Here is a 19299-nt window from a genome sequence, read left to right on the forward strand (position 1 = left end):
CGCTGAGCACGGAGCGCGAGGAAACGAAGTCTTGCCCACCGGCCGGGAGGCCCCAGAGCCGGCCCATGGGGAGTGGGCGCCCGGTGCCGGCCCGGACCACTGCCGCCTCCCGAGCCGCACCCTGCCCGTGAAGCCCAGGTAAGCTCCGAGAGGGGGCGCCAGGGGTGCGCCTTCGAGGACACTAAACTGAGTTCAAGCCGCAACAGAAAACGAGCTCCCCGGGTTTTTCTGGGCTGGGTCACGCATTCGAAAGTTAGGGTACCCTACGGGGCTGGACCGCGTCGGAGCGTTGGCCCCAGAAAACCCGAGAAGTCTCTGTCCCGGCTTCCTCACCTCCCTCCTGGGGTTTAACCCAGTCGGCCGAGGGGGCCAAGAAGAGGGAGCGCTGCGATTCTAGTGTCACCTGTCATCCTGGTCCTTTGCACACACTTTGAATTTTCCCTCCTTTGCCTCTCTCTGGGGCGCAGCCCGCTTTCCCCGCCCCCTCCTCCCCACCAGGCTGCAGTTACAGCGGCCTCCGGTGGCCCTGGCAGCGTTGGCTGGACCGGGGTAGCTCCAAGCCTCTTAATACCCCTCTCCTGTGTTGGCTCACTCCTTTCCTTGGGGGCGCGGTGGAGATCCCAGTTCCCAGCAGCCGTCCTGGGACTCTGCTTGAAAAGCCAAGAAACTGTAGAGCTCGGGAAGAGACAGAGACCGGTTGCCCAGGTGTAGGAAGCAGCACCACTCGCAGCCCTGCCTGGTGGCTCTCCCCAGTGATTCCAGCTTGCCCAGCCTGCACTTCCCACAGAGGCGGATTTAACGGCGGGCACACCGGGTGCAGGCCCTGGGCCCAGACTTTTGAAGGGCCCCACAAAACCCTAACTTGACACTATTTTCTAATGACACCCAGTTTGGTTTCATATGTGCATTTTTAACATTAATAGTACATAATATTTTTTATTTATTTAAAAATATGGTTAACAAGTATTTTTATTTTCCCTCTCTCTATCTTTTTTTAAGGGGCCCAATATTTTCTTCTGCACCTGGGGCCTCAACCGACCTTAATCTGCCTCTGACTTCCCACCCCTATAAGCCTGGGTGGGGCTGAAAGGTGGGGTGGGCAAGCAGCAGCCCCTGAACCACAGACTGCAAAGAGGCCTCTGAGATCACCACTTTCCTAGCCCTGATTTATACAGTGGCACACTGAGGTCCAGAGGTGATGTGACTTGTCCAAAGTGACACAGTAGGTGACAGAGTCAGGGCTAGGGTCTGGTCTTCTTGCCCCCAGTGCAGTGCCTTCTGCCAAGCTCATCTTTTGGGTTCTTGTCCTCCATCCTTCCCCATGGCTTGTGACCAGGTTCCAGGCTCTGTGAAGCATGTCACCCTAGAAGTAGCTCTGGCCCAGTAGGTCTGTCAAATCCCAGGTGTTTGCAGGAAGGTGTGACCTTTTACGCTGTAGCATCTGAATCAGGCGGGTCCTCAAGCCGAATGTGGGCAGGCAGCATGGAGCCCAACTGTGGGCTGGCACTTGCCTTACTGGTCTGAGCTGCCTTTGTGTTGCCAGGGCGGTGCCCACTCTGTACCAGGCAGTAGGGTGCTTGGGGCAGGTGCCTAAGAAGCTCATGTTTTGGTGGTTATGCTCCAGGGACCCTCTCTGGGAGAGCCCCATGAAGGCAGGAGAGTGATGGAGAGTACGCCCAGCTTCCTGAAGGATACCCCAGCCTGGGAGAAGACAGCCCCTGAGAACGGCATCGTGGGACGGGAGCCGAATGCCCTGCCACAAAATGGCCTGCGCCGCGGGGCATTGTGCCTGGGGGAGCCTGCTCCCTTCTGGACAGGTGTCCTGAGCACCCCAGACTCCTGGCTTCCACCTGGCTTCCCCCAAAGCCCCAAGGACACGCTCCCACTGGTGGAGGGTGAAGTCCCCCGGAATGGGGAGAGGAAGGCCAACTGGCTGAGCAGCAGGGAGGGGCTGTGCTGGAAAGAGGCAATGCTCACCCATCCACTGGCATTATGTGGGTCAGCATGCCCACCTCGTTATGGCCCCCTGATTCCTGAGCATAGCAGTGGCCATCCAAAAAGTGACACTGTGGCCTTCCGGCCCTTGCACTGCCCCTTCCTTCTGGAAACCAAGATCTTGGAGCGAGCTCCCTTCTGGGTGCCCACCTGCTTGCCACCCTACCTAGTATCCAGCCTGCCCCCAGAGCGTCCGTGTGACTGGCCTCTGGCCCCGCACCCCTGGGTGTACTCCGGGGGCCAGCCCAAAATGCCCTCTGCTTTCAGCTTAGGCAACAAGGTGAGTGTTGGCGCAGTCCACACAAGGCAGCTCAGTAGTCCTCAAGTAGCCCTGTTAGGGCCACACTACACTGCTCTTCCATTCCAAGGGAAAGTTAAAGCTGCACCCACATAGAGGAGTCTCTCAATGCCAAGCAAGTCCTCTTTCGAGCACCTCCATCTCACTAGGCCTCCCCTGCCTTCGGGCCATTTCAGGGGTTGACTCATCCATTGGCCACTCTGAACAAGGTCCTGGGAATTGGGGCCTCTGAATGTGTGGTCTTGTTTTGGGAAAGGGGGGCAGACAAAAATCCTCTGTCTGGGAGTAAGATGTGCAGGCAGCTCACAGCCTGTGTCTAGAACACTTCGCCCACCTCTACAAGCAACCCTCATGCTCAGGGGTGAGATCTAAACTATTTAAAAACTATTATGGTACAGGGCATCAAAAATCTGAATAGATCCTGGAGGTCCCTTGGCCATGCCAGACAGTACTCCTCTGGTTGCTGGATTGTGGGGAGGTCTGAGAAATCCTGCGGGATGACCTGGGGGTGGCCAGGGCAGTGGGGTGGCCCAGAAGAACAGTGCCTAGTAACCAGTATGTGAGTTCTTCAGTATTTTCATAACCCATAAGGCCAAACTGGCACAGACGGGCTGGTCGTCAGTTTGTTTTTTTTAAGCACTAGGAACCAAAGTCAGCACTAGCTTAATCCTTTCTCCTCTCTTCAGGGTTTTTACTATAAGGATCCGAATATTCTCAGGCTGGCGAAGGAGCCATTGGCGACTGTGGAACCTGGGTTGTTTGGCTTAGCCCCTGGTGGGCCTGCCCAGAGAAGTGGGGAGGCAGAGTGCCCTTCCCTCCACCAGAGGGATGGAGAGACAGGCCTCGGCAGGCATCAGAATCTTTGCCCACTTTTCCTGGGGCATCCAGACACTGCTTCCCGGACCTCCTGGCCCACTTGTCCCCCAGGCCTGGTTCATACTCTTGGCAATGTCTGGACTGTGCCCGGGGGTGGGGGCCTCGGGTACCAGCTGGGGCCGTCAGCCACCTCAAGGTACCCCTCTCCTGCACCTCCTACCACCCAGGTAGGCTGTTACTCTTCCCACATACCTGCTGGTGACGGAGGCCTCGGCCCTTGTGGGAAGTGCCAGGAGAGCCTGGAGCGGGACGCGAGGGGGTCCAGTGAATCCAGTGAGGAAGCAAACAAGGCCTCTGGTCCCAGGGCCTGCCTGCCCAGTCATCACACCAAGCTCAAGAAGACGTGGCTCACGAGACACTCTGAGCAGTTTGGGTGCCCAGGTGGCTGCCCTGGGGATGAGGAGAGCCCAGCCCCGCTTCGGGCTCTCAAGAGAGCAAGTAGCCCTGAGATCCAGGAGGTGGCAGGCAGCCCAGCAGCCAAGCGCCCCCCTGACCCTTTCCCAGGCAGTGCAAGGCAGGGGGCCAGAGATGAGCAGGACATCCTGGACCCATCGTTGGGGAACAAGGCAGAGGCAGAAGAGTGTGATGAGCACAGAGGTAAGAGGACAGCGGAGGGGCTATAGGGGCCCTGCTGGGGAGGGGCAGCTAGGACTGGAGCTTTGTGAGGAGGTAAGGCCAGCAGCTCCTTTATGAGTGGATTGGACTAGCATCTGTTGGGAGCTCCTTAGCATCTACAGCCCAGAGTCTTCACACAAGTGGCTTCTATTTCTGACTGTCTCCTCCCAAGCCATGGGGTTTTGGTGGCAGTGTAATGACATGGTTCAGAGCTTGGGCTCTGGACTCAGAGTGCCTGGGTCCTGACTTTGCTGACTGCTGACTGCATGACCTTGGGCTGGCTGCTTCACCTTTCTGCGCCTCAGTTTCTCCATCTGTAAGATAGGGATAAACACAACACCTATCTCATAAAGACTACTGAAAAGACTAAATGATATCATTCACAGAAAAGATTTCAAAGAATTCCTGGCACTTAGCATTCAATAAATGTCTACTTTTATGAATATCTGTGCCACAAATTCCTGTCCGGGGGACTTTCTCTCCTGAAGGACCCCTTGTCTTGCCTCAGGAACAAACAACGACTCTCCTAGCCAGCTGGACCGTGGAAACTCAGTTTGGACTCTGCCAGTGTTTGGGCTTTCGGCACATCCCGGACCCCTCTGTCACACTGTGCCCTTTACCAAGGATTCTGGGATCACGTCAGGTTCTTGGCTCCCTGAACTGCTGGGCCTGGATGGGGGCTCTCTCAACGGCCTTGCCCAAGCACCCTGTTCATGGTGTGGGTCTATCCACGTTCTTGTCGGCCTGTGCCAGGGCTGGGAAACTATTGGCTCCTTAGCCTTCTTGGGCTGTGGCCTGTGTTGAAACTCTGGCCTTCTCACCTTCCGGCGCCCTCTGTCCACGCTGGGATTGTCTCCTCACAGTGTCATGCAGCCAAAGGCATTGCTAAGCTTACGGCCGAGCTATCTACAGTCTACACTGGATGGATCCTGCACTTGAGTCAGGACTATCACCCCAGCTGCCCTGGCCTTGGGCTCAGTGTACCTGACCCTCCTCTCGGCCCATCAGTCATGCCAGGGCTTTGTCAAGCTCCTTTTGCAGCCAATTTTGTGATGCTCCCAACTGCCTAGTCCACTCTCACTGGTTCCAAGTCAGGCCTCGTGGGCCTGGGCCTAAGGACTGCGCTGGTTCTGCGTGTGCATGCCTGGGTGCTAAGGCAGGGCCTGCAGTTTGGTAAACCCAGGGAGGCCCAGACTCCTGACCTGCTGCATTGTCCCCGCAGGACCCCGAGATGGCAGGGCTGGTCTCCAGGACCCAGGGAGTCAGGATGCACCTTGCTCAGCGATTCCGGCAGGCATTGCTCAGTGCCAAAGTTGTGCCCAGGCAGTGGGCGAGGTGGGAGGGCTGGCCTGCCACTCCCAGCAAGTGCCCAGGTGAGCCCTTGCCTCTGGATGTTCCCACAGCCTCTCACTCGGGGCTTCATTCTCACCTTTCTCTGCCCTGTCTCCAGATTGTCCCTGGGAGAGGAGGAGCAGCAGGAGGAAGACTTGGCAGCTGGCTCCGAGGAGGGAGCAGGGTCTGGTCTGAAGGCCGGGCTCAGCGTGGGCCTCGCCAAGCACCTGCTGAGTGGTTTGGGAGACCGACTATGCCGCCTGCTGAGGAAGGAGCGGGAGGCCCTGGCCTGGGCGCAGCGGGAAGGTGAGCAGCACCCACAGGACATTAGGGACCCCAGAAGGGGCCGGTGCTTTCAAAAGGTACACGGGAGACCTCAGAGTGTGAGCCCCTCCCTCCCACCAGCACTGCCTGCCAGGCCTCCAGTTCAGGAGAGTGCCTGCCCTGCTTTGCCCTTATTCCCAGATAAGGCTCTTAGTCACCCTGTTTTCTGAAGTTTCTGGCCTGGGTGGGGGATGTTGGAAAGGTGTAAAACCTGGTTCAGCCCAACTGTCTAATAAGAGTTTTGGGCTTGTTGGGGAAACAAGACTGAGTGTCAAATGTCTGTAAGAGCACTCGAAGGTGGGGGAGCTCAAAGGGAAGAAGGCTTCCTAGGTGGCAAGGCTCACATACCCGCCCAAGGAGGCGGTAGGATTTAGGCTGTGGAGTCCTCCGGCTCCAGGCTCTCCCTCCTGCATCCCTTTCACAGCACCTAGAGAGCAGTGTGTTTGAGAACACACACTCCTGCGGTCCATCACTCCTGGGTGGAGGCCCATTGGTGGCTCCCTATTGTCCCAGAAAGTCCAGGCCCTATCCCCTTTCATCGGCCTCTGCCAGTCCCTGAACCCGGATTCTGGGCACACTGCATCACCGTCCACCTGCGCGTCCTTTCCTGCTCACCCGGGCTTGTTGCCCCCCCCCCCCCCAGCCTGGGCACTCTGTTCCTTCTGTCTGGAAAGGCCCTTCTCCTCCCTTTCTACCTGGTGAATGTAAACTTATTCGTCACTCGTGAGCCTGCCCCCATCATTCCCACCCTCGGCTTTAGGCTTTCGTCCCATCCTCACTCCAGCTGAGTACCTTCATCATTGCCACGTTTTGTTTTTTGTTTTTTTTTGTTTTTGTTTTTGTTTTTTTTTTTTTTTTTTTTTTTTTCATTTTTCTGAAGCTGGAAACAGGGAGAGACAGTCAGACAGACTCCCGCATGCGCCCGACCGGGATCCACCCGGCACGCCCACCAGGGGCGACGCTCTGCCCCCCAGGGGGCGATGCTCTGCCCATCCTGGGCGTCGCCATATTGCGACCAGAGCCACTCTAGCGCCTGAGGCAGAGGCCACAGAGCCATGCCCAGCGCCCGGGCCATCTCTGCTCCAATGGAGCCTTGGCTGCGGGAGGGGAAGAGAGAGACAGAGAGGAAAGCGCGGCGGAGGGGTGGAGAAGCAAATGGGCGCTTCTCCTGTGTGCCCTGGCCGGGAATCGAACCCGGGTCCTCCGCACGCTAGGCCGACGCTCTACCGCTGAGCCAACCGGCCAGGGCTCATTGCCACGTTTATGGGCCCATCTGCCCTTGCAATGCGAGCACTGGGAGGGTGAGCGCCAAGTCCTGACTAGCTCTGAACCCCAGCCTCTAGCCCAGGACAGGACAAGGTGTTTGTTGAATGAATAAGTGGACATTTTCTCACTGACATCCTTGCACCTACAAATGAGAACCTGGTCTGAAACGCTGGGTGAGGGAAGGTGTAGCCTCTTAAGGGTTCCTCTGCCAGTGCAGAGTGCCCTGAAGAAAGCCAGCTCGGGGGGAAGAGGGTAGGTGAGCAAATGTGTTGGAAGTGGTATGGGTTGGAAGTGGTGATTCAGAGCCACTGGGGAAATCCATAAGGCAGGTGCTGGGAAGATGGGGGCTGCAGTTGGAAACAGGGAGGCAGTCAGACAGACTCCCGCATGCGCCCGACTGGGATCCACCCGGCATGCCCACCAGGGGCCAATGCTCTGCCCATCTGGGGCGTTGCTCTGTCGCAACCAGAGCCATTCTAGCGCCTGAGGCAGAGGCCATAGAGCCATCCCTAGCGCCCGGGCCAACTTTGCTCCAATGGAGCCTTGGCTGCGGGAGGGGAAGAGAGAGACAGAGAGGAAGGAGAGGGGGGAGGGGTGGAGAAGCAGATGGGTGCTTCTCCTGTGTGCCCTGGCCGGGAATCAAACCCGGGACTCCTGCATGCCAGGCTGACGCTCTACCACTGAGCAAACCGGCCAGGGCTTGGGGAGGTTCTTTTTCTTTACAGGGGCTTTCAAGTCACTGGGGGGACCTGTGAGGGGCCTGTTTCCCTTCTGGGACAGCCCCTCAGTGGAAACTGCTCCTGCTTCACCCCAAACCTGCCTGGAGGCCTGTCACATGAGGATCTCAGAAGGGGCCTGTGATTTGAGCCCTCTCTGACCCTGTTCTCTCCCATGGTCAGCAGGCCAGGGCCCAGCCAGGACAGTCGACAACCCAGGCATTCCAGGTTGCTGCAGCCGCTGCCACCATGGACTCTTCAATACCCACTGGAGATGCCTCCACTGCAGCCATCGGCTGTGTGTGGCCTGTGGTCGCATCACAGGTGCTGGGAGAGCCAGGAAGAAAGCAGGTAGGAAGGGCTGGGGGCCCAGGGTGGGAGGGCAGAGACTGGGGCCTCGGAAGGGCTGCTCTAAGGTTTGTGGTCATATCTTGGCTACTTCTCTCCGAAAAAGCCTCCCTCCCCAGCCCCAGTATCGGCCACCACTGCCCAATACCCCATAGAGCAGACTTTTCCCTCTCCCCAGATCAGAGGGCCACGTCTGTGTCCTTGTCCACCCTTAAAAGGAGCTGAGTGCCTACTCTATGTCTCCCACTTTATCACCTTGCACCTTTTCAAACCTTACAACACTGTGAGGTGGGTATTTTTTTGCCTCCATTTTCCAGATAAGAAAAACTTGGGAAGGTTAAGTGACTCTTCCAAGGTCACAGAGCTACTAAGTGTTGGGCCTAGGATGTAGACTCAGGGCTTCTAATTCCAAGTCTTGATCTTTTCACGGTTCTCAGCTTTCTCTCCCTTGGCTCAATTCGGCCACCGGAGGGCTTGAAATTTCCTAGTGTTCTAATAGACACAGCCAAGAAGAGTTCCAGGGTCAGAAACGTTCAGAACACTGTATTCTACCTGGTCATTTCGGAGTTTTGCAATTCACATTGGCATATTAAAGTCTCTGTGAGCAAAGGATCCTATGTCACTGTTGAACCCATGTGTCATAGACAGCCTATGTTTTATGGATTGTCAAGCTCCCTGATTTAGATATCAGTGCTCTTACCCTTCTTCCCTGATCTTAACTTGTGGCTTCCCTGATTTCCTGACCTGCAGCTTCTCCCATTCTACCCCACAGGCTCTCCGGAACAGTTCATGGAGGAGTGTGCCCAGGAGGCTAGGCATGGTGCCTCTTCCTTGATGCTCACCCAGTTCGTCTCCAGCCAGGGTGAGCCAGCTTGGGAGGGAGGGAGGGAGGGAGAGGCATGCAGGGTGGGTCCTGGAAGAGACCAGCTTTCCTGTTTGGATGTTGCTCAGCCCAATGCTATGCCTTCCTAGTTGGTGAGGTCAAGCAACGCAGAGCTGCCTTCTGTCTGCACTCGGTGCCAAACTCCATTCCCCCTCCCCCCCTTTTAGCTTTGGCAGAACTGAGCACCGCAATGCACCAGGTCTGGATCAAATATGACATCCGGGGGCACTGTCCTTGCCAAACTGATGCCCAGGTGTGGGCCCCTGGGGATGGGGGCCAGCAGGTAAGAAACATGGGACACGTGCCAGAGTACTACCCAGCGGGCCCTAAGATTTTGCATGTGTCTGCAGATTATTTACCTTGGCAGAGTTTGGCCCTATCTTTTGATGGAGATGAAGCCAGATATCAGGCTACCCCCACCCCGGGGATTAGGATCCAGGGAGTCATTGCTAACCTTAGTCCTACTTCCCCTTGCCCCCCCACACCCTGCCCAGCAGAAGTCTTCGCTGTGCCTCCCCAGAGCTCCTGCCCATTTCGTGCGTGTTCCAGTTTAGCTCTTGCCACATCGTGTTAGGCGCATGCGCTTTTCTGTCCCATCTGTCCATGTCCCAGGCATGGGCTCCTGCCGGCGGGAGGCCGGCTCAGCTTCTCAGTGTTCCCTGTACCCACACAGAACCGGTGCTCCATATGCATTTTGTAAAGCTCTTACGAAGCTTATGTTTTTATTATAAGACTTATTCATTCAAGAAATAATTTATTGAATGTGTTTTGCATGCCAGACAGTATGCTACATACCCATGGTGTAAAATACGGAAAAGAGAGACAGGTATAAGGAAAAAAACAACGGTGGCCTATAATGCCACCATTTTGACATTAGTAATTTGCCTATGTATTTATTCAAGTCTATTCTAGTATACTTTAGATTGTGCTATATGTAGAATTCCATGAGCACTCTTTTCCACCTAACGTTGTATCATATAACCTGTGCTCCTTGTAAACATTATTTTAGGACTACAAAAGTTTGTTGTTAATACTTGTGGGTTGAATTGGATGGAGTTGCATTTGCCATTTTTAAATCTCTGGTTGGATTGGGGGTGGTGGATGTGTTTAACAGAAGGAGCCGACAGAAAAAAACACCCCAACTCCACAACCTTCCTGCAACGGGGACACCAACAGGACCAAGGACATCAAAGAGGGTGAGTGGCCCTCTGACCTTCATTCAGCCTGGGGTGGGGGTACCGGCCAGGGTGGGGGCTTCAGAAGAGATTGGATTGGCTTTAGCCACCCCCTCCCCCAAATGCCTGCTAATCTCCCTCCAGCCAGACCCTTTCTGGAGCCCCTCCTTTGGAGAGGTTGTGGAAATGGCAGCAGGAAAGCTGGCGGGGGTGGGGGCGGAGGAGGAGGGAAGGTGAGTGCATCCAGAGTGAGAGGCCAGGCTGGGGAGGAGAAAGCAGGCTGGGCTGGGAGATGAGGAAGAGCATGTGGGATGTAGCTGCCCTGGGAGACAGGTAAGCCCTCACTGTTCCCCCAATAGAGACCTTGGACTCCACAGAGGCCCCTGCAGAGGACCGTGCTGGCCGAGGGCCCCTGCCTTGCCCCTCTCTCTGTGAGCTGCTGGCTTCCACTGCTGTCAAGCTCTGCTTGGGGCACGAGCGGATACATATGGCCTTCGCCCCTGTCACTCCGGCCCTGCCCAGTGTGAGCAGGGGCATGAGTAGGGGGAGGCTCTTGGCCTGGGGACAGAGGTTGGACCTGCCCTCTTTGCCAGACCGGCAGGTCCTGAGCCCCTCTGCCCTCTGTGATTTCCTCTACACAGGATGACCGTATCACCAACATCCTGGACAGTATCATCGCACAGGTAGTGGAACGGAAGATCCAAGAGAAAGCCCTGGGGCCTGGGCTGCGGACTGGACCAGCCCTGCACAAGGGTCTGGGCCTGCCTTTCTCACCAGTACGGCCCAGGCTGCCTCCACCAGGGGCCTTGCTGTGGCTGCAGGAGCCCAGGCCTCGGCGAGGCTTCCACCTCTTCCAGGAACACTGGAGGCAGGGCCAGGTGAGGGTCCTCCCCTCCCCACTTCCAGCTCCCATGGCCTCGCCTACCCTCAGGTACAGGTAGACCTGGCAGAGGGAGCAGCAGGGCCTGGCCCCCAAGCTGTCTGGTGATCTTTACATACACCCTGGCCTGACCATGTTGGGCAGCCCATCCATTCTCCTCATGTCCCCATTTTTGCCCCCACTACAGCCTGTGTTGGTGTCAGGGATTCAGAGGACATTGCAAGGCAGCCTGTGGGGGACAGAGGCTCTTGAGGCACTCGGAGGCCAAGTGCAGGCACTGACCCCCCTTGGGACTCCTCAGCCTACAAACCTGGGCAGTGCAGCGTTCTGGGAGGGATTCTCCCGACCTGAGAGTAAGTATCTTGGATGTGGGGTAGAGGGAGCTGGGAGCCAGAGCCGGAGGCAGTGGAGCCCCAGATTGACCCTGGGGGCAGCGGGAAGCACAGCCTAGCGCGGAAACAGGACTGTGCTGCTGCCCTGGAGGCAGGGCCTTGGCCAATGGCCTTTCTATGCCTGCCCCTAGTTCGTCCGAAGTCAGCCGAGGTCTCGGTCTTTCTTCTGCACAGAGCCCTGCAGGATGAGGACACCAGCAGGTGTGTACGGCACCAAGGGCTTGCTGGCCCTCCCAGCTGCCACCCACTCAGCCCCTTGCCATCCCTTCTCTCCTCCTTACCCCCCTGCCCCGTGACCCTTGGCACAGTGTGCTTGCCTCTGGGAGTTACCCAGTCAGTAGTGGGGGGCTTTGATGGGGTCTCTGGTGCCTTAGTTGAGCCTGCGGTGCCTGACCACTGGTGCCCCCACAGGCTGGAGAACCTGGCTGCCAGCCTGCCCCTCCCAGAGTACTGTGCCCAACATGGGAAACTCAACCTGGCTTCCTACCTCCCGCCGGGCCCTGCCCTGTGTCCACTGGAGCCCCAACTGTGGGCAGCCTATGGTAAGTGTCCACTATACTCCTGCCCATTCCCTAACCCCATTCCTGTCATCTCTGTGTCTCTCTATGCCAGAGTTCTGGGACTTTTCTCAATTGTTCTTTCTCTACCTCTGTGCAGGTGTGAGCCCACACCGTGGGCACCTGGGGACCAAGAACCTCTGTGTGGAGGTGACTGACCTGGTCAGTGTCCTGGTACGTGCTGAAGCCCCACTGCCTGCCTGGCATCGGGCACAGAAAGGTGGGTCTTTGGCCAGAAGCATGGACAGGGACAAGCTGCAGATGTGGGGTGCTATGTGTCCTGCCCTGGACTCTTCTGAGCTGTCCTTCTCTCTCAGACTTCCTCTCAGGCCTGGATGGGGAGGGGCTCTGGTCTCCAGGCAGCCAGGTCAGCACCGTATGGCACGTGTTTCGAGCCCAGGACACCCAACGCATCCGTCGTTTTCTCCAGATGGTGAGGAGGGAGCTGGGCACCCTTCCGTGCCCTGTGCTACCTTTCTGCTCTCCCTATGTGCATGTGTTCCATGTGCTTCCCACCCCTCAGGTGAGCTGGATACCCTCAGCTCACACAGGCAGGTGTAGAGAAGGCAGACTGGGACCTTATGAGAGTCATCAGTGGGGCACAGAAAGAGCAAGGGGTTGAGGGCAGAGCCAGTGATGGAATGAAAGCTAGGCAATGAGCTGAGGGCTTCAGGTGCATCACCTCAGTTATTGTTACAACCACCCCGTGAGGCAGATACTGCTGCTTTCCCATTTTTTATTTTATTTTATTTTATTTTTTGTATTTTTCTGAAGCTGGAAACGGAGAGGCAGTCAGACAGACTCCCGCATGCGCCTGACCGGGATCCACCCGGCATGCCCACCAGGGAGCGATGCTCTGCCCACCTGGGGCATCGCTCTGTTGCGACCAGAGCCATTCTAGCGCCTGAGGCAGAGGCCATGGAGCCATCCTCAGAGCCCGGGCTAACTTTGCTCCAATGGAGCCTTGGCTGCAGAAGGGGAAGAGAGAGACAGAGAGGAAGGAGAGGGGGAGGGGTGGAGAAGCAGATGGGCGCTTCTCCTGTGTGCCCTGGCCAGGAATCGAACCCGGGACTCCTGCACGCCAGGCCGACGCTCTACCACTGAGCCAACCGGCCAGGGCCTGCTTTCCCATTTTTTAGACGAGAAAACTGAGGTTGAGTGGTGGAGCTGGGACCTGAGCTTATGGCTATTCCCAAAGGGTGAACAGGCTGGGCATAGGGAAGCCTGTCTAGGATGCCTACCTGCTCCTTTTCCTTAAGTTATCTGCATCTCATGAGGAAATGCTCCTTGAGCTGCTAGCAAGGAAGGGCTGAGGAAGGCCATGAGGTAGGTGCAGGGAGAGACTGAACCAGGCTGAGGAGCAGGGAAAGAGAAGGTGAGCAGGAGTCAAGAAGGTCCGGGGCAGGGGGCCAGTGTTGAGGTTAGGACAGGTCCAGTGGTTCTAAAGTCCAGTTGAGCTCTGATTATCCTGGGGAAAGATGTCCTCCAAGTGTCACCCCTGCTACGGCACACGCAGACATGCAGAAGTCAACATGGCTGTCCACCACTGCCCTGCTGCCTACAGGCACACACATCTGCAGACAGTCGACAGCCACACATAGGTCTGCAGATGCACACGCAGGTGCTGGAACACATGTGCAGAGGGAGCAGACAGAGGCACTCCTTCACGCACATGGCCTCGTCTAGTCTGGGTGTGGCCGGCTTGGGCAGTCCCATATGGCCAAACCCAGTGACTCATGGGGAAGTTTTGAGGGGCGTATTCTCACTGGGTGGCCTGGGAAACATTGCTCTAGCTCCAGGATGGACTTGAACTTCGAGGGGCAAAGGAACCTTGGCAGCAACCTGGGGCTACCCTAGGGTCCAGCCTGGCTTACCAGCCTCCCCTCTTCCCATCACCCAGTCTTGGAGCCCTGAACCCCAAGCCCAGGGACCATTGCTGAGGTCCTAGCTGAAGGGGTGGATTTTGCTGATGGCCAGTGGAGGCATGATGCTGGTGTTCACTTCTGCAGGTATTCCCTGGGCATCTCCTCCGGCCTCTGCCAGTCCCTGTCTGCCCAAGGAGCTCCTTGCTCTGCTTTGGCTGGTCAAGCCCTGCTCTGCCCTGTAGCTGTGCTTGCTTCAGAGGCTTTGGCCTGGACAGTAAGCCTGCTCATCCGCCAGGAATCAGAACTTCTGAATCTGGGATCTTAGAGGAATTTGGATTGTCATTCTAGGAACATACAGCTATCTAATCATCTACAATTTAGCACACAATTCAGGATGTTCACTGGAATCCAAGCCAAGAGCTCTTGGTCTAGACAGTTCATGAGTTGGGACTATGCAGGATGCGTTCCTAGGTTTTGGAGAAAGGGGTGTATTTGAGTGAGGGAGGAGAGGACGCAAGGCCAGGGACACAGGCTTTTTGAGGCATTTGGCCTCAGGAAAAGCAGGGATTTAGACCCCCAACTTGAGAGCCCTTAATCCTTTCCTCTAAGCTCCTTTCAGCCAAATCCAGACCTGCCAACCTGAGTAGCCCCAGCCCATCGCCACCTAGCCCTTTCTCTCTCTCCTGTGTACTCCCCTGCTTGCCCTTCTTTTTTTTCTTCTGTTCTAAGTGAAAGAAGGAGAGATAGAGAGACAGACTTCTAGATGTGGCCCGACCAGGTACCATCAGGCCACCCCTGTCTAGGGCCAATGTTCTGCCCATTTTGGGCCATGCTCACAACCAAGCTATTTTGAGTGCCTGAGGTGGAGACTCCATGGATCCATCCTCGGTGTCCGCTGATATGCTCAAACCAATCAAACCAAGCCATGGCTGGGGGAAGGGAGGAGAGAGAGGGAGAGAGAGAGAGAGGGAAAGAAAGAGAAGGGCAAAGGGTGGAGAAGCAGATGGTCACTTCTCCTGTGTGCCCTGATGGGGAATTGAACCCAGGACATCCACCCTCTGGGCCGATGCTCTATCACAGAGCCATCTGGCCAGGGCCCTGCTTGCCCTTCAAGACTGGAATGTTTCATTTCTCTCCAGTGCCCCTTTGGGCAGTCCATGCCCTGTCCTCCTACCTCCCTCCTTCACTCATTCCCCTTTCTCTTCTTTGAGGTGTGTCCGGCTGGGGCAGGCAACCTGGAGCCTGGTACCCCGGGCAGCTGCTACCTGGATGCAGGGCTTCGGCGGCGCCTGCGGGAGGAGTGGGGTGTGAGCTGCTGGACTCTGCTGCAGGCCCCTGGAGAAGCCGTGCTGGTCCCTGCAGGGGCTCCCCACCAGGTGCTTCCCCAATGGGCCAGGGGCTCTTCTGAGAGCTCAGAATGTCAGAAGCAGCAACAACAGCACAGTGATACCACATTTCTACCTGTTGTGTCCTTGTCCCTCTCCAGACCTGGAGATCTAGGTGGGACAGGAAGCCATGCTCCATTGTAGCAGTCTTAAACTGAGCGTTGTGTCCGTGAACTCTGCCTGTGCCGTCTCTGGCACCCCCTAGGGCTGGTTTTGGCTACACCCTTTGGGGTGCTGGTGCTGGATCCAGAGCCTCTGTTCTGGGAGAGCTGGGTGGAGTCATTATGGAAAATAGACCTCATGGCCAACCAAGCTGGGTAGTGGAGGGATGTGTGGTCTTGTCTCCACTGACCCTCCTATATACCTCCTTCTGGGCGCAGGTGCAGGGCCTGGTAAGCACAGTGAGTGTCACTCAGCACTTCCTGTCCCCCGAGACCTCTGCCCTCTCTGCTCAGCTCTGCCACCAGGGATCCAGCCTGTCCCCTGACTGCCACCTGCTTTATGCCCAGGTGAGTATGACGCTGGCTGAGAAGCTGGGTGTGCTGCCCAAGTCCTGCCGTGGCACAGTTGGGGTGACGTAGCAGAGCCAACTCTGTGCCAAGCAAGCAGCTAGGCTGGGCTTAGGAAGGGGAGAGCCTACAAATGTGATCGTAAACTCCTTGTCCTCTCTCTTTCTCCTAGATGGACTGGGCTGTGTTCCAAGCAGTGAAGGTGGCTGTGAGAACATTACAGGAGGCTAACTAGGGGAATCCCAGGTGTCTCGGGTAGGGGTGGGGGGCAGGCAGACTAGGTGTTCAGCTCAGGCACAGCATAAGCAGAGAATGACACTGGGGACATGGGGACTTTTGGTCAATTCCACAAGCACTACTCTGGGCACCAGCAGGGCACCCTGCTCCCCCACCCTGATCTGGGTCTTACAGCCAACAGCCACAGTGCCACTGAAGTTCATACCTGCCCTTTACAGGCTGGCCCCTGCTCTGTCCCTGGGCTCCTCTCCATGGTCCCAGGCCAACACTGGGGACTGACTCCCTCTAAACCCCTGCTCTCCAATTCAGAAGACAAACAGCCCTTCCTCGGGGCACTTGGGAATCACTCTGGCTTAAGCAACACCTTTCACTGCTTCACCCCCTGCTGTCCCACCTGTGCCAAGCTCTGTCACACCGCCCACCTCCTCTTGGGGCTCTAGGGTCCTGTCGCACTGCGGGCAAGCTGGACAAGGGCCCGCTGAAATCCTGTCCTCTTGCCGAGGGAGAGCTGTGAAGTCTGGGGAGGGGTGGCCTCGGGACACTGCCCAGGCTTGGCCAAGGTGAGGGGTGAGGCCCTGTTCCTGCTCCCTCCTCTCACCTCTCTCCTTCCTATTTCCCATTAAAGTCTGTTTTGTGGAAGGTGCCAGCGTGGTTGGCCCTGCTCCTGCAGGCCACGTAGATTGGGGAGGGAGGGGCGACATGGAAATGGAACCTGGTGGGCAGTAGCTGGGGTTGTCCGTGACAGGGTCCTCAAACACCCTTGCCCCAGGAGCAGATGGATCCTTGGGGGCAGGGCACTCCTGATAACACTCCTGCCAGCAGCACCAAGAGCAAAGCAGAACCCCTGGCACAGCAGCAAGGGCCGTCCCTGAAAACTCCAGGCGACCCTGTCTCTTCCCCCCGACCAGGCCTGGAGCTCCAGCCTGGCCTGCGCGTGTGGCCCTGGAGAGCCCAGCTTGGCCTGCTGCTCCAGACAGTTGGCAGCTCCTCCCCACCCCCAGGGCCCTCTGGTGTGGCTCTGCTTGCTCCTTGCCTGGTACATCTCAGCTCCAACATGCTCCTGCTCGTCATACCTAATTGCTCTGCGGTGGTTCGGGAAATGTTTTTTTAAATAAAAAAATTTTTTTATTATATATTTAATACACCTTAAGAGCATTTAGAAAATAACAACAGTCAACTATACGCACATCTCCGCTCACCTCCAACCCAACCACTGATAGCATTTTGGGGTATTTCCTTCCAGTATTTTCTCCAAGGACCTGTTTTACATGTAGTTGAATTGGTGTGCTTTTTACTTGGTTTGTTTCCTTTAGCATCTATTACTGTGATTGTTTTCTGTGTTGCCACCTAACCTTCATTAGTAATGACTGCTGATATTCCCTTAAGTGGCTTTGCCATGATTTAAATAACCATCCTTCATTTTTAAAACTATAAATTAAGTTTCTTCATCTTCTGCAAAGCTAGGTTATTTTTAATTTTTTCACGTGATAGAAAAACAAAAAAAATTAAGGACCCCTACACATTCCTGTGCCACTGTTTTCAATTAAGTGGTCATTTAATCCCTTATGATTTTGAGGTAGATGCTATTTATTTCCATTATACAGAAGAGGAAACAGGCAGGAATGGGGTAAGTGAGTCACCCAAGGTCATAAGGCAATTTTAGTGGCAGAATTGGGGTTTGAAACAAGTGTCCTGATTCCTGCCTCCTTATTTACATGATAGACTTAGGGCTTAACTGGCTTTTCAGATGGCTTTGCTGTCTTCTCTGTCCTCCTTGCACTTTATGCCTGATCATGTTCCAAGTGGCACTGAGTGACTCATCCTATACTTCACCTTATATAGCCTTGTCCTGATATCACCCCAGAACACCAAACAGAGTCTTTCCTCTGAGATCAGGGTGGCCCTGTCACTGGGCCTCTTTCTTCTCCACAGACCTCTATGCCCCCTCCTCGCACTCTCTAGGACGTGCCGGGTCTGACTCCATGCAAACAGAGGATAGATCAAATACACCAGACCTGGATCAGAAAAGAAGCCAGTCCAGGTGGGGACTGGCCCTGAGACTGGAGGCACTCAGTGACCCTCTTCCTCATGGAAGCTCGGCTGGCTTCCCGCCCCAGTCCAGCCCTGCCCTTTGGGCCTCTGCTTTTCCCAGCAGCTCACTGTCCACCTTTACCTCCAGCCCCTCGTGCTGGCCCAGACAGCATAGAGGCACAACCTTAGAGCTAAAAGTAACCCAGGTGTGTATATTCAATGCTACCTTTTTTTAAATTTATTTTTTTACAGAGTACATTTTTTGGACTCTATTTTGAATTTTTTTTTTTAAATTTTTTTTTAAATTTTATTTTATTTATTTATTCATTTTAGAGAGGAGAGGGAGAGAGAGAGAGAGAGGAGAGACAGAGAGAGAGAAGGGGGGAGGAGCTGGAAGCATCAACTCCCATATGTGCCTTGACCAGGCAAGCCCAGGGTTTTGAACCGGCAACCTCAGCATTTCCAGGTCGACGCTTTATCCACTGCGCCACCACAGGTCAGGCCTGGACTCTATTTTGAAATGATTGTAGATTTATAGTCAAGTCACAAAGATAGTACAGACAGTTCCCAATTCCCCTTTAGCCAGTTTCTTCTCATGTCAACATGGCACATAGCCTTGGCATAGTGATCAAAACAAAGACATTGATTTGGACACAACACTATTAACTAAGCAATAGACTTTATTGGGATTCACCAGTTTTCCATGAATGTCCATCTCTGTTTCAGGATTCACCTATGCCTGCATTTTACAAATGACCTAGAGTATAGATGTGGCTCGCCCAAGGTAACCGCAAGCTAGTGGCAGAGCGAACTTAAGTGTTAGGTTAGACCTTCTTCCTATACCTGGGGCTACCGCCTTCCTTACCCTTCCCATTTTGACAAGGGACAGGGTTTGCTGCTCTGTGACTGACACCTTTGTCCCACCCTGCCTGACTATCCCTGTCCTTTTCCAAGGTTGCCCACACTGCCTTTCTGCACATGTGGGTCCACATGCCCTGGAATGGCTGGCTCAAGTTTCACTTCCAGGGGCACTGTACTGGGTGGACACTCTTGGCCACTGCATGGCCACCCCCACCAGCCAGTAATCTTTTCTCTCTGGAAATGGAGCACAGAGCAAACTTGATGGAGACCTTTCTTCATTTCTGGTTGTAAAGGCTGCTATCTCAGACTCTCCTGCCTCAGTCTGTGGTGTGCTCTCTTCTTCCCAAAGCCTTGAAAAAGTCTACTTTCTGTGGTCTCCCTCAGCTCTCGAGAAAGGTACACTCCCGCAAGGGCCTTGCCTGGGCTGCCCTTTGCAGTTTATAAGTGGCTTTGGCTTTCAAGGTGCCTCATCACAGGGGTGATGGGGTCCATTTCGGAGGAGAGGAGCGCTCTGCCCAGTGATAATGGAGTGGAGCTGCAGTATGCAGCCTCTGTGCTTCCAGGCAGTCAGGCTGTGGTGTTTATCTTTGGCTGCCTCTGAGGCTCTCAGAGCCCTGCCCAGACATGACCTCATTCTCTCTCAAGTCATCCCCCGGAGGCAGAAAGGAGTTTGGGACCAACAGTGTCCCCACTTTACAGATGTGAAAACTGAGACACACACACACACACACACACACACACACACACACACACA

At 55.5% G+C, this 19299-nt stretch overlaps 1 protein-coding gene across 3 annotated transcripts; it reads left to right on the forward strand.

Annotated features, from left to right (window-relative positions):
* The first annotated feature begins 6 nt into the window (after positions 1-6).
* On the forward strand, positions 7-16413 carry HR (HR lysine demethylase and nuclear receptor corepressor). Of its 3 annotated transcripts, none has more exons than XM_066267865.1 (19): positions 7-138; positions 1625-2275; positions 2980-3766; positions 5007-5157; positions 5235-5422; positions 7606-7773; positions 8543-8632; positions 8821-8936; positions 9768-9849; positions 10188-10351; positions 10470-10706; positions 10896-11061; positions 11232-11301; positions 11512-11642; positions 11758-11877; positions 11975-12090; positions 14734-14898; positions 15288-15416; positions 15589-16413. In XM_066267865.1, exons 2-19 carry the CDS (start codon positions 1664-1666, stop codon positions 15649-15651), a joined length of 3555 nt encoding a protein of 1184 aa, XP_066123962.1. In that variant the 5' UTR covers positions 7-138; positions 1625-1663; the 3' UTR covers positions 15652-16413. The 3 variants fall into 3 exon arrangements, with proteins under 3 accessions (XP_066123962.1, XP_066123983.1, XP_066123972.1); XM_066267886.1 differs by having other exon boundaries at positions 10206-10351; XM_066267875.1 differs by having other exon boundaries at positions 7609-7773.
* The last annotated feature ends 2886 nt before the right edge of the window (positions 16414-19299 follow it).

Source organism: Saccopteryx bilineata, chromosome 1 (assembly GCF_036850765.1).
Source record: "Saccopteryx bilineata isolate mSacBil1 chromosome 1, mSacBil1_pri_phased_curated, whole genome shotgun sequence".
Lineage (NCBI taxonomy): Eukaryota > Metazoa > Chordata > Mammalia > Chiroptera > Emballonuridae > Saccopteryx > Saccopteryx bilineata.

What these genes read in the sequence shown, in the direction of transcription:
- HR (XM_066267865.1), top strand. Translation starts at nt 1,664, where the DNA reads ATGGAGAGTACGCCCAGCTTCCTGAAGGATACCCCAGCCTGGGAGAAG. An exon ending in CTGGGGATGGGGGCCAGCAG is followed by an intron (nt 8,937 to 9,767) that starts GTAAGAAACATG and finishes TGTGTTTAACAG; the next exon opens with AAGGAGCCGACAGAAAAAAA. An exon ending in GACCAAGGACATCAAAGAGG is followed by an intron (nt 9,850 to 10,187) that starts GTGAGTGGCCCT and finishes TTCCCCCAATAG; the next exon opens with AGACCTTGGACTCCACAGAG.